The 14,786-nt window shown below is 46.1% G+C and overlaps 2 protein-coding genes across 2 annotated transcripts; both read right to left on the reverse strand.

The window, feature by feature from the left end:
• Window positions 1-8,254, reverse strand: NFKBID (nuclear factor of kappa light polypeptide gene enhancer in B-cells inhibitor, delta). Its single transcript, XM_010080482.1, is given in 8 exon segments — window positions 1-72; window positions 494-658; window positions 3,775-3,891; window positions 4,285-4,451; window positions 4,851-4,902; window positions 7,280-7,426; window positions 8,029-8,172; window positions 8,174-8,254. Coding segments are annotated over 8 exon segments (945 nt in total).
• A 3,009-nt stretch (window positions 8,255-11,263) lies between these two features.
• Window positions 11,264-14,172, reverse strand: POU2AF1 (POU class 2 associating factor 1; the record flags this gene model as incomplete). The annotated part of the gene is made up of 4 exons (XM_010080480.1): window positions 11,264-11,575; window positions 12,945-13,216; window positions 13,303-13,345; window positions 14,035-14,172. Coding segments are annotated over 4 exons (765 nt in total), but the record flags the coding sequence as incomplete, so codon positions are not given.
• Between the last annotated feature and the right edge of the window lie 614 nt (window positions 14,173-14,786).

A 14,786-nucleotide genomic window follows, 5' to 3' on the forward strand; every position in this document is an offset into this window, starting at 1 on the left:
CTAGGATCTGGCACTTTGGCGACAGGAGATGAATGCAGATGCAACTTTCCCTTTCTTCAGCAAATGCCTAACCTGCCAAAAAATGTAGAAGTTCATAACACACCATCTGAAACTGTACATGCGGACACCCCAACACATACATACGTGCACTTATATACATGTGTAAGTGTAAATACATAAACATATCGGAGACTACAATGAGCTCCAGGAGCTTTTTCATATCTGCAGGCATGAAACCTGATCATCTCTTGAGATCTGCTGCCATTATGAAAGCACTACACGTTGATACCTCCCCAGATGTATGTGGAGTACCAGCTAAGGCTGGTTTGTGCTCCTCAATTACAGATTTACCGAAGTGGGGAACCCCCAAGCCTACACTACCGCAACGTCAGACCCACGTCATACGACCTGTCCTCGCTGTTCCCCTCGGAAGGACCGAGAGCTGTGGTGTGCACAGGTGTCTTAGGAAGCAGCAGCAATGTGGGCCAGCTACCTGATCCCCAGCTTTTCCAGAAGGAGCCATGTGGATCGGCTGATCGTTGTCTAAGTTTCGGATGCTCGGGTCTGCCCCGTGGTCAAGGAGCAACTGGATGATTTCTTTCTGGTTCTTGTCATGAGGCAATGCAGCTGCCATGTGCAAAGCTGTGTTGCCATGTGCCTAATGCAGTGGAAGGGGGGAAAAAAAAAAAAGAGAAACATCCTGATAAACCATGCCACGTCCTACTCACAATTGTCCTAGAAATTGAGACCTGTGAAATGAGAACTCAAGAAGAGATTACTTACAGGAGGTGAGGGAGCATCCCCGCTCTGTTTCTCCCATGTATGGCTGCACATGCAGGAGTTTCGTGGATTTAGATTTTTCTCTCTGATAGAGCACTACAAACAGGGGGGCTTTGGTGCTTTGGGTACAGCTAACAAATATTCCCGTATCAGCAACATTCCCAATCATTTTGCAATCCCTTGCTAAATCGTACTCTCAAGTAAGCAGAGACCTGATGAGTTATTTAAAGAGAGAAGGATAAAGACCATGTCATGCCGGGCTCCAAACCTTCTCCTGGTTCCTTCCCAGGGTGCGGGAGGTAGTGGATTTATTTTTGTGGCACTGTCATTAAGCAGAGTCTTGAGGTCAAGGGCATACTTAAGCATATAGTGGCTCCAGCTTTTTCAGCACCAGGATTTGCAAAGAAACGACAGAAATTTGTAGTGAAGCCACGGGAGGGCGCAGGAGGGAGCATGCCACGATTTGTTGCAGAAAACCTCTGGTATCACCAGACCGTGTAGAAATCTGTGCCCCTGCCTAGTCAGGTATGACTGGTAACGGTTTTAAATAAGAAAAACCTAATAAGCAGATGCATAAAGCAAGGTATTTTTAGTCTGCAAGAAGTCTCATTTAGGCAGCTGTGTATTTTTTTCTCTCGGAAGCAATCATACGTTTGTCACGAACTTGGAATGGTTGGACACAAATTGCAACGCATATTAGTATTCCAGTTGTTACAAGGAATACATGTGATTTTCAGGTTCTATTTACCACTGAGACATAAGGGACATTGAAGCACAAAACAAAACAGCAAAGTCTTAACAGCTGTTCTCAGACAAGGCATTTTTTTACAAGCCCTGAACAAGCAGGTCCTTGTCAATTTTATCATCCCATAGAGTCAAAGGACAGTTACAAGATCTTTATAGGATTTCTCATTAAAATGGAAACATCAGCACTCATTTGCTCCATCTCTCTGGCAGGAGGACTTGATAGCTTCCAAATCCAGGCATGGGGCTAAGAAAATAGGGCAATCTGACAATGCCTGATCTTGAAAGATCTCGCTGACTTTAATAGGGCTTATGTGAGAACAATGGTCCAGAGCACCAATATGTGGGCTCTAGGAATCCTTCAGGTGGAAAATACCTCACAGACCTCAATGCTATCCTCATTGTGAAATCCACAAGGAAAAGGATTTAGAATGAGACAACCACAGCAAGCAGTGGTGAGCCAGGGAAGAACAAAACATGGACTCCAGCATCCCCATTTTCTTGTCTTCTTCATACTTGGAAGAGCTACAAAGGCAGGATGGGTATCAGATCCTATTTCTCACTGTCCCAGACAGCTCACCAACAAGACTGAAGACTCCAAGTGATCCTATCACAGCAGGAAGCTCTCAGAGGATTGTGATCAAGAGACAAAACCAGACTCCCACGGACAAGCTAGCACCTGCCTAATGGGTCTTAAAAGATACAGAAAGAATGTAGTGAAGTAGCAGCATAAGGCTCTTCACTGTACAGAAAAACAGAAACTCGGTGTTATTACCCACATACACAAAGCAAAACATGCTTCCTCCAGCCCAACAGAAATCTGTAGGGGGGAAAAACTGTGAAGCTGCCCAGTATCTGCTTCCCAAGTGAGCAACCGAGTTGACAGAAAACATTCAATCCCTTTCTGATGGACACAAGCATGTGGCTGCTCTAAGGAGCACAAGCAAGGCTGAGAGTCTGAAACTGTTGAAATGAAAAGCTAATGCACTGACCCTCCCAAAACAGGGAGCCCAAGTTTTATCCTCCCCTCCCTCTGTCCTTTCCTAGGGTACCCCCCTGCAGAAGCACCCAGAATCACCCCCTTAGTCCTGCTGGGAGGGGGCGGCTGGTCAAGAGCCAAAGCTCCGGCTGATGGTGCAGAGCGATGTCTCAGCTAAGGCACAGGAAGGTCGGGATTTTTGCTTAGGAAGATGGGTGAAGCTGATACATCTTCAAGACAGTGTCACTGCTTGCTATCTGCTCCGAGGTGAAGTATGGGGCAACAAGGGGCTGGGTAACACATCAGCAGCAATGAGAAGGTTTCTAGCTTGCTTTATACAACCTAGGAATGACTGTGCCTCCAGAAACCCTGCACTGAGCAACCAATGCTAGCAAAACTTCAGCTCAGGAAGCAGGGTTGTAGAGTGCCCAAAGCAGGGTACTGAGCCCCTGGAGTCAGAGGTGGTCTACTTGACACAGTGCCTAGGCTCCCGCATGCTCAGCAAGGTTGCTGCCCTGCTTCGAAGAGCTTGTTTCCCCATACCTCACCTGCCTGGCAATATCAGCCACCGGTTCACTGTCTGTAGCACATTTCTGTCTTCTGTTATTGCTCCTGGCAGCTCCTAGGGCTTGCTGGGCCCTGGGAACATTTTGATTTTCAGGCTCAAACTTACAGGCAGCCATCACAATAACGAGCTTGTGCCCAGGCACAAAGAGAGCCAGAAGACTTGCAAATAACAATTAGGGCGGGGAGTCACCATCTCCCTTAACTGAAATAGGAGCTTTGTCCTTCCTATGGGTGGCATGTTTGGCAGGAGAGATTACTTCATATGGGGCTGCCCTAAATTGCCACCTTTCAGTATTTCATTGCTGCCAGCAGCAAACCATCGCATCGTTGCAGGTCTGTTTCCTCAGTCTTCAGCCTAATGTAATAAAGCTCATGTTCCTCCTCAAATCACTGCTTCCCACGTCCTTCCTCTTCCCTGGTTGTCTCTGTCAGCTTCTGCCTGCTTTCCAGGTGAAGTGTCTATTTACCACAAAATGCAGTTGCAGGTTAAAAAAAAAAAAAAAAGTTCAAAGAAAAAACCTGGGGCTTTTTCCCCCCAAAAAAAAAAAAAAATGTGTGGGAAAAGAATAACTGGTTTCTGCAGGACCCCACAGACCTCCTAACGCATGCAGCCTTCCACCCCAGCACAGGGCTCACACTGCTCTGGGTACCTCCTCTGCCTGTGGATGTGTGCACAAAACCTGTCCATGCAGAGCCTGACTCACCTTATTGTTGACAAAGTCCTTGGACTTGAGAGCATTCAGCTCCAAGAAGTATCTGAGCAGGAAGATGTTCCCATCCTGGACTGTATAATGAAGAACTGTCTTGTTGCTTTTCACATCCTATTTGAAAACAGAAAAAAAAAAGCAAAAAAAAACCAAAAAAAACAAAAAAAACCAAAACCAAAATAAGAAATGTTCTGCAAAACAACCTGAAGACATTATATAAACCCACTGGAGAGAAGTCCAGGCCAGCTCTGCTGGAGCAGCTCCTTCCCTTCAGTGGCCCTCTTACTGGCCAGTGTTTGCTTCAGGCTGCAAGAAAATAGCTGCAAAAAGGCAGCAACTAACCCTGCAACCAGTCATATGAAAGGGCATCAAGGCTTGGTCCTTCTGTCCATAGTTCATTCCTTCTCCAGTTGTACGGTTTGAGCACCACGCAAGCGTCAGGCAGGGCAGGCGAGAGCTCCCACACAAACAGAAAGCGTTCAGATAACGGAGGCGATGATCCCTTACCCGGCTGTAGATGGAGGCTCCCGTCTGCACCAGGAGGTGGATGCAGGATTCCAGCTCTTCGCTCTGGTGCTGGAGATCTTTCTGCTGCTCCTCTGTCAAGGTCTGGCAAGCCTGCTCCCGGAGCAGGGCATTGTGTGCCAGGACAGCACAGTGGAGTGGGGTATGGCCTGGGAAACAAAAGTACAGGAGGGAAATAACAGCAGTCCCAGCGAAGATACTGATGTAGGAAGCGAGGGCAGGCAGGGAGAGCGTATGCATCTCTGCAAGCGCTGCTAAGGCACAACCCTCCTCTAGTTTCAAAGGTACCATATTGGCTGTTCAGACACTTTATGGGACACTCCAGCGTGTGCTCGGTTCCAGTGCATTCAGTCACCGCTGAATCACCAGCACCATTGAATTCTGTGGCATTTGAGCACACAGCAACCACCCTCCCCCAGGCAGTTTCTGGGGCCACTCTGGCCTCCTAGTGCACCACCAAATGCCAAAGGGCATCAGTCAATGAAACGGCCAATACAGGTTTTCATTTTTTAAATACCACTAGGTAAGTTTTGTCCAAAGGGTTTTACCTTCAAAATCCTTCATTTCTAAATCAAGAGGGAAACCCAGTGACAGTATAACCTAGAAGCAACAGAGAAACGGAAAATTTTAGTTCAGCAGAAAACAAAAGTCAAAGTCAATCAAAACTAAAAAAATATTAAACAATCAGATAATTATCATTTAACTATCAAAAGTCAAAGTCAGTCAAAACTAAAAAAATCTTAAACAATCAGATAATTATCATTTAACTACAAACTACGCCCTTATTTAACACTAGATTTCAGTGCTGTGAATCTATTTCCCAGCAGGGACATTCAGGGTTACACAAGACGATCGTGTTCCCTAGTTTCCTAAACCCCACCTAAGTGTAATATCCTATTAGATTCTCAGTTCAGAGCGGTATGATTAAGTCACTGCCTCCAGCTCAAGAGTGCCAGCCTCCTTGTTTTCACCCCAGATTGGGTAAAGACACCAGTTCATATTTATTCTGAGTTATTCTTGGCAAGGATAAATGAAAATCTTTCCTTGACATGTACAGCCAAACTTTATTACCTAAAAGTTTGCTGACACTGGAAATTGTCAGACTAGATTTATTTACTTTTTAATGTGCAACAGATGTGCAGCAGTGTGACAGGTTAAAACCACAGCTTGTTGCAATGGCTGCTCAAATGAGGATGCGGAGCCTATCCATGGCATGAAATAGTGGTCTGGAGATAAGCATTGCTTGTATTTAGCAGAGAGCAAAAATTTTGAAACTCTTTAACTTAAGAAAATTATAGACCTGATGTGATGCATCCAAATAGCTCCTTGTCTATATCGTTACAGGTAATGTATTTTTTGCTCTTGATTGAATAAAGCAAACTGTTCACATTACAGCATCTTGGCTAAGATTTTTTACAGTGTGGTGACTCATCCAGAACCTTTTCAAGTCAGACAAGGCACAGGACAGAATCCTTCTGCTGAAGAAGGACTGCAGAACAGTTAGGGCTCTTCTTCTCTTTCTGTGACAACAATATGATACACACACATCAAATATTGACAAGTAGCTCTGAGCTGCCTGATGACTAGAGATTAGATGTTTAATCCATTAGAAAAAACAACTAAAATAAATAAACAAACAGTCAAGCATTTCAGGGCTTTGGCTGCACTGAGAAGCAAGCCTGCGTGCATTTTCCCTTTTTATGTCAAGGGGCCGGGGGGGGGGCGGGGAGGGAAAACAAAAACAAAACCCAACACCACACAAAACCACAAACGAGCACAAGGCACTCTGGGAGGCTTCTTTGGAATCATCTAGATGTAAAATACTTTTCCGGACTGAACGAAGCACCTGTTTTCCAAAGAACTCGCAGCGTTACCCACTGACTGCCTGCTCATGACTTAACCCAGGGTGTGTGCAAGGCAGAGCTGATGAACACCGGAGCTTGGTGGCCAGCGTGCCAGGTACCCCCTGGCACTTCCACTGACACATCCCTCATCCTCAGAGGACCCTGTGCCCTGCCCTCAAAGTCATCAGCGCTGCTGCAATGAACCTGCACTGAAGCTATCTATACTCAGTCCTGACCTGAACCAAGGAGCGCACAATTTATTCATTCCATTTTAGGGCCAAGAGCTAAGCATTTAAGAGACATCCCAGTATACTTGTCTCTGTTATGTAGTCCTTTCCAAAATTTCCCACAGTGCCTTTTCTAATGTGCTGATTTGCTCTTCAGGACTGTTAAAGTCCGGCTGGCACACAACTTAGATGTAGACCCTGTCTATAAAAAGATCTGTGAGGCAATAAGAAAGCAAAGTTCTGGTCATATAAGTCATGAAAGCTCTAGCAGATTTTAGCCATGCAGGAGTGTCCAGTTTCTCTCACGCCCTGGAAAAATCTTCTCAAAAGATCTTGGTTTGGCATAAAATCTGAAAAATGTGTCTCATTTTGAAGGCTGTGCCTGTGCCGGCTCTGTCTGCAGGGTAACATCTGCTTTCTCTTCAGCTGGCTTGAGTCTGGACACAATTGTTTGCTCCCATCTGGATGACACTAACATCAGGCAGGCGGTTTCACACTGGTATTATTGCTCCCTCTCCTCACACCCCACAACTGCCTGCAGCCTCTGGGGAACCCCCAGCACAGACATCAGTACGACACCGGGGGCTGAATCCAGAGCAAGCCCACACTGCTTGGCTTGCCACCAGCAGATTCAGAGCTGCCATCTGCAGAAAGAATTTCTTTTATCCCATATATAGGCTAAAGCCACTTCCTTTGTAACAGGAGGCTGATGACATCTGCAAGTAGAGTCCTAAAACAGGAATAACCTGGGAAGTTGATTCCTAACACAATGGAAAAGGAGACTTTGGTCAGTCTTCATTGCTTACTGACATCTTGCCTTCTGAGACATTTATTTAAAGACACCAATACTAAGAATTTACTGTTTGTTTGTATCGCTAACAATTAAAACCATGAAGCTTTTCCTACCTGAAGAACTTGGGCATACCCATATGTTGCAGCAAGATGTAAAGCTGACTGCCCTTTGTGGTCTACAGCATTGACATCTGCTCCTGTCTGGATCAAATCATACACAATAGCCGGCTGCCTGGCAGTGACAGCCACCAGCAGAGGAGTCTGAAAATAGCAGCACAGCAGATAAAATGTGAGATTCTCGAAGCAGATGTTATCATAAAACAAGGAAGAGGGAAAGGCAGTCTGGGCTGAATGGTATTGAGAATCCCAAGGATTGTGGTGCGGGAACCAAAGACAGCTCAGAGGCAGATTTTTGAATCCCACATATTGGGACCCATGGCATCATGAGATGGGGAGCATGTCCCAGCTCCTGCTTAACTCACTCTAGTGTTCTTCAGCCCTAATTCGGAGGATAATCTGAGCCCAGCATTTTTGAAACACTGTTTGTGTCAGGTGCAGCACTCCCAGCATAAATCTGTTGTTCACAAAACCTTTGGCCTCATACACGTATTTTCCTGGACCACTGTTGTCTTAGATCACTCTTTGAACCATGGGCTGAAAAGAGGAAAAAAACTCATCCTCATCCCACCTAATTTTAGGATCCTGCCAGAGGCACCTAAACAAGGCACATCAATGCCCAAGGCTTCCTGTGCAGTAACAGAGAGACAGAGCTGGATTTTTCAGGGCATCAGTTGCTCCCAGTCACGCAAAGCCCATGCCCATCCCAAACACCACTGTTTACAGGAGAAAGCGGTCTGTATTACCTTTCCTCTGTGTTCCTTGGCATCAAGTCTTCGCAGCAATTTCATGCGCTCTGCAGCTGCCAATGCATACGCCCTCATACCTTTAGCTGCATAAATATGTAGAATTCTAAGACAGTAAATAAAGACACTGATCACTGCTTGGCCGTGAACTGCCCTGGGAGCAAACATTTTTACAGGGTAGCATAGCCACTTTGGGGGTTTCATACCCAGCGTCCCACAAAACCATGCCATAAGCCCCAAAGGGCTTGACCTTGAAAACACCCACTCCCATACAAAGGGCTTCCTACCTCAAAATAGCTGCAGCTTTCAAGAGCCCTCAGCACTCCTGAGCTTTGACATCCTTTCCGCTTCAGCACTGTCTTTCAGGTGAGATTCACCCTTGTGCTGGGAGGTATCTAAGTCCTCCACAAAGCCTAGTGTCATGGCCCAGTGTGCCATACCGTAAGGATGCATCGCCTGTTGGGGTGATACAGCCTCGTATGCTTTGGTGGTATCTCACCATTGGGGGTAACAAACAGTCTCTTCTAAATGGTGTGTTTGCAAACAGCCTGTTAAGCTCTACTTCTTTACCAAAACCGCTGGTGAGAGGGATTGAGTCCTTATCTTGTGCATAAGACAAAGAGATGTCATAACCTACAGCAGTTATGGGCTTGCTGGTGACGTGGCCCTTAGCGACAGAGAAAACACTTCGCTGCTTCACTTTGGTTGCCTGGCTCTATGGCTGGAGCTGGAGAGAATGACACAGAGCTACTCGCCACTTCCGTTGTCCCAGGTCCTATTTGCAAGGGTGCTGAGCATGCACAGGCAGCTTTGCCATTCCCCTTTGCAAAGGAGAAGCCCATCCTACAGGCAGTTGTACCAGCCCCTAGGTTTGTTTCACTCCGGACAGTGAATTTGACACTTTTCAGTCAGAAGGTGGTAGGTGGTTGTTTCTTTCCTCAGGTAATTCGGTACTCCAGAGCTACACCTTGCAGTTGCAGGAAGTAGAAATGCAACTTCATGGCTAGTCTGATTTTCAGCCAAGCTCAGCACTAGCTGAGGCTGCATACCCACACATCCCCAGGGGTGCTGATAGAGGATAATAGTGATTGAACTAACATCTGAACTGCGGGAGTGCTTCTGTGAGTAAGGACTGCTTGAGTAAACAGTGCCTCCAGGCCATATTTGGATCATGGGATTTCTCCTTAGTCCGTCTGAATGTGCAAAATGAGCAGAAAAATCTAACAGCTAATCTGTGGCTCTAGCCTGTACGTGTTATTTAAATAATTGACTGTTAAAACAATGCTGGGTTACCCTTTAAGATAGGAAAATAAACACTCCAGGCATATGAAAGTTACTGTAGATTTTTATTGAATTTTTTTTTTCTTTTTCTAACCAGAACAACCCAGAAAGAAATTCTGAAACAGTTCATCATTGTTTTATATTCACACACAGAATTTACATACATTGGAGTGAAAGAAACTTAAAAGCAATCTTAGCAACCACAGGCTTGATTCACAACTGCATTATCCCAGTTTTACCTACTGAATGTCTTTGCGCTTAGAAAACTGGAGTAAGCAGTGGTGAACCAAGCTCCTTCTAATTAATTTCTTTGCTGGGTTTTTCTGCAAATATAAGCCACTAATTTCAATGCGCCTGAACTCCTGCTATTTTCAAACAACTTTATGATCACTTACATGATCTATTGCTTATGTCTTTATGTCCAGATTTGTCAATATTAAATAAGAAAATATGCTTTGAAAGTCCTCAAGACTTTCAACCTGAGCTTGCAAACCTCACTCAGGCATACACTGTAAGGTCACTTGAAATATTGCATGGGTGGCAACTGGAGTGCTGGACACCAGGTAATAAACAGTGCAGTAAATTATTTTGCAGTTAGTCTTGCAAATAATAAAATCACCTAAGGATCCTGGGCTTTAGAAAGCAGAAAAACCCAGAGAAATTTTGTTCACCAGCCAAGACTCCCTTGGTTATTAAGAAAACAATAAACAGAATGAGAATTGGATATATCTCCTGCAAATATATTTGCCCCTGGCATGGCACTCCTGAATATCAACAATAATATTTACAGTTGCATCAGAAGAAAAAGTAAAGCTACTCAGTCTGCAGGAAAGCAAATCAGAAGGCTATAAAGAAAATGTGTGCACCTGTGGGCCTGGGTGACTAGAGCACAGAGACACTTTCCAGAGCAGTGAGGCACGAGAGGTCACTAAGGTTCCCTGGCTCAGCAGGACATCATCAACTTCACGCTCAAATGCTCTAGAACAAACGAAAGCATTGCTGGCTAATATATGGCTAATAATGCCATGAATTCCTTGTTAGGCTGAAGTCCAGATTTGGGAAGACCCTGTCTTCTTAATGAGCTCCTGATATTGGGCCACATCTTGCGGTCCTGACCCAGGCAAAGCTCCTGGTGACTTCAGTCGGACCAGGATCTGTCCATTGGTAGAACATGCAGCGTTATCAACCAGCCACAAACCCAGCCCCCGTCTTGAAGGTAGATATTTTAGAATCCAAAAACATTCTGGAGCTGAAAGACCATGACTCCAAACCACTGTCCCACACTCACATGGCTGTCTTCCAATGACAGACAAGGTGAGACCTTCGAGTTACACCTTTGTGTGGCTCACATGTTTTGCTAGGCTACTTCGTGTTGCTCTGTAAATAGGGATGCCTGACTGCACAGGAGTTTAGTTCAGCTGTATTGACTTTTTGTCTTCAGACTACCTGCACGAGTAGAACAAAACTACACTCTACATTTTCCTGTTTTACAAAGGAGCAGTTCAATTTAGGAAAGAAAAATATCAATTTAGGACCCAAAATTATTTTCTAGTGGCCTGGAGTGGGTAGAGGTTCCTTCACGCACAGGGCAAAGACACACACACAAGGCATTTACGCTGAGCTCTGGAAAGCAGTCCTCTCGAGCTAGGTCTTGCCAATATTTAGAAGCAAGCGCAGCCTCACCAAATGCTACAGCTGGCCACAGGTGCACTACAGTATGCCAATTTGAGACCATGTCCTGTGTCTGAGGATGAAAGTAACAGCAGAGAAGTTTCGTGCTGGGCCCCAGGACAAAGCAAATTTCACGCAGCACCCAAGTCACGGTGTGCCAGAGGTGGACACCAAAATCGCGTTCCCATCCCACCCCCCAGCCTGCTTTTCCTCTGTACTCAAAACCCACTCTGGTGCCAGGTGGAGTAGTGAGTAGGTGAGGATCAGGCCCCAGATGTGCAACTTAAAGTCCTTCAACAGAGAGAGCATGGTTTAAAACATACGTATCATTGTCTTCATCTTCTAGAAGCAGTTTCTCAATGGGCAGTGTGCTGATGACTCGTCTGGCATCCTCCAGCTCCTGGGGGGCTGGTTCAGGAATGGAGATTGGCAAGGGCACAAACTGGGGCGCGGGAAGCGTGGAAGAAGCTGGCTGGTACTGCAAAGTGGAGGCTGGCAGTGCAGAGAGGGGCTGTGCCCATGGGAAGTACGTGAGAGGTGGCTGCTGATCCGTCACCTCCAGCTGAGGCACTACAGCGGGGGTGGTGCTTCGAGGCTGTTAAAATAGAAGAGAAATAACACAAAATAAAGCAATTGGCCAGGTGGGTGGGGAGAGGACACAAAACAACAGGCTAAGGGTGCTGTGTCTCACTTGTAACATCCCTTTTCCTGTCCCTCTGGGTAAAGCGTTATACTGAGTGTGACAGTTTTCCCACGAGAGCGGTGGCTGTGGGTGTCCCAGGTGCTTGCTGCCAGTGGCTCACACTCACGTCAAGTTCCCTCCAGCTTTCTGTTCCCACTCCCACCCTCACTGTAAGCCCATGAGACAGTTACACCCTGGGCTGAAAACTGCCTTCTTTGACAGTCTCTCTTGCAAGTTGAATGCCTGGGCACAGCTTTGCTGCCACAAGGCTGAAGGCATCTTATTCAGCCCATCTGAGCAGCCCCTGTCAGCCAGGGCAGAGCCACATTTGGAACCACAGCCCTTCCTCCCCGGTGAAGACCGCAGGACGCAGCCTTCTGCTGATTTTGGGTCTCAGTTTCAGCAGCTGAACCAAAACACTAAAAGCAAAATAAGCTGCTTGAGTTCAACTGAAACAGAATTCTCTACCCCTCTCTAAGGAAGAACAAATCATCTTGGGTCAGCCAAACAGATTTTTGTACATGTTATTTTGGCCCTGCTCTTTCATCTTTAAATAGCAATTTTTGAGAAATTGATTGCCACATCATTTTTCCTGCTTCACCTGATGGATGTGTTTTCTGGAATGCCATTTACTTTTTTTTTTTTTTTCTTTTTTTTAAGTTTGAAATTCAGTAGTGAAGAATCCCCTGGACACCGCTCAGATCTCTGGAGGGGCTGTGTCCTAAGTCATTATTGACTCAATGTGCATTCACTCGGTGAACTCGGAATTCTGCTTCCTCAAGTATTCCAAATCCAAGATGAAGAACAGCTCCTCAAGTTGGAAGCGATGACAACAGTAAATGTAACATTCCCCACTGTTATTCCTGAGCTGCAAACAACATTCTCCTACACTAAATAACTGTTTATAGACTTGAACAAACTCAGGGCAATGGCAGCTCTGCTGCTGGCTTGGTGAGACGTGACTCATTTCCCAGGACAAGAGCAAAGAACAGTGCACGTGTTAATAACCTGGAGAGCCTGTAAGAGCGCAGGGAGCTGGGGAAATGGCAGTGAAGTATGTCTGATTTCAGTGCAACCACAACTTTTTGTCTGCTCAAACCATCCTAACGTCCAGCGCAGCACAAACGGGGCCAGTGCTGGAACAACTATGTGGCATGGACGCAAAGACACACAATATTATAGTAATTAAATAAATTATACCAATTGCATCTGGCACTCCCTCTGGCTCTTGCTGGAAGGGGGGGAATCCGCTGTTATCTATACCTAGGGATTTTTGACTTACTGCGAAATTGGTGATCAGCGGTTGAGAAGTGTAAGTCAGAACAGATGAAGGTCCAACCAGGGTGTAACTGGGACACATAGGCTGAACATACATGTCTGCTGTGTATGGACAGCTGACTGCTTCGTGGGACACATAATCGGGGTAGGTGGTCCACTGAGTTAAAGGCTGTAAGGATGTGGGAGATGGTTGGGAGATCCAGCCAGAACAGAGTGCTCCTTCATCTGAGACAGGCAATGCAGAGGCAGCAACATCCATATCAATGCAAGGCTGGCCTGAAAAACAGGAGAGGATTAAAGCCCAGTTCAGCACAGCCTTCCCTGCAGCAGGGCTGACAAACACTTAGTCAGGGAAACATTACCCATTGGTGAGTAGGAAGGAAGTGGCTGATGGGGCAAAACAACCTAGAAGAGAGAAGAAAATATCCAGGGATTAAGACCATAAGCATGAAATGCAATGCTCTCTGAGAAGCACTGAGGGACAGAGCACATTAGCTATTATCAGCTGCTGCTTCAGTGTCAATGCCTGAGTGTTCCCACCTGCCTCTACAGAAGGGCCAGGAAAACTCAGCCTGGCAGGCAGTACCCAGAACCCCAGCTCTGTTCATGGGCCTAGCCAAAGTCCATGTGCCTCTTCAGCTCAAGGGGACCTTAAACAGCATTTAAACCTGCGTTGCAGAGGAAATTCCTCTTCAGAGAGGAGCCAGTCAAACCGCTCCCTCCTGGGAGGACAGGTAGAGGCAGACTGAAATAAAGCAGCAGATAGCCAAGGATGGCTGTGCTGATCTCTTTTTGCGCTCTGGAACAAGCTGTTTAACTTCCACGCCACTTTCTGTTCCTGGGAGTTAGATCCTGTCAAGTGCAAAGCACTTTCACCTTTCCATCAAGTCAATGGGGATTGAAGGTGCCCAGCACCCTAAAGGCACTGTACCTACAGTAAAGATCTATTTAATGCTATCTCCATTTGCCTTCAAAGTGCTTTAGAGATGCAAAGATTTCTTTCGTTTCCAAAGCATTGCCAGCTGGTGCCAGGGCTGGTCAATCATTTAGCTACTGAGGAAGAATTTTCTGCCTGTGTTTGTTTTTTCTCCTACCGTTGTAGCTGCCGTTGCCGTGGCATTATGAACGTTTCCCCGTTTTCTTTTCAATAGCTCCTTCACTGGCTCTTTGACACGGACACCTTGATAGGGGCGAGGCTGTGGCTGCTGTTCTGGAGCAGAAGCTGAAGGGAAAAAAAAAAAAATGCAAGTGACATTTATTTTCCTTTACTGCCATTTGCACAGAGCCAAAACCCCTATGCCAGCCTGCTTGTCTGCAGGCTGTACTAGTCAATGTGGCTGGAGTCCAGACTCATAAACATGTTCTTACCTTAGTTAATGATGTCTTTTGGGCCATACATGACATAGGATGACATAGCCTGTTCTCTACCTTTGCTGCTTCGATGCTGTGATCACACAGATGGACCACAAGGACAACCCAAGCTGCCACAAGTACACTTGCAATTCCCTCCAGTGGTTAAATAGCTGCCGCGATACCGAGAAACTCAGCACCCTATATCTATATATATTTTTTTTTGGCAAAAGAGTATTCATACATAATTGAGAGCACAAGAGCTTGCACAGGTCTCGCAGCCGGCATGGTCTGGAAGGCAGAGCTGGCAGTTTCCCTGCCACACTGGTCTGCAGAAGCCATGTCCTATCGGGCACAGAGTGGAACCAACATGTTCTGATGAATCAACGGGCATACTGCTCTAGATATTTGTGAAAGCTGGGGAGGAGGTAGTTCAAGGAAAAGGGGTTGCTGCTGTTACACAGAAGATAATGCTCCATTCCTAAAAGCACGGCTG

Source organism: Pterocles gutturalis, unplaced genomic scaffold, assembly GCF_000699245.1.
Source record: "Pterocles gutturalis isolate BGI_N339 unplaced genomic scaffold, ASM69924v1 scaffold19754, whole genome shotgun sequence".
Lineage (NCBI taxonomy): Eukaryota > Metazoa > Chordata > Aves > Pterocliformes > Pteroclidae > Pterocles > Pterocles gutturalis.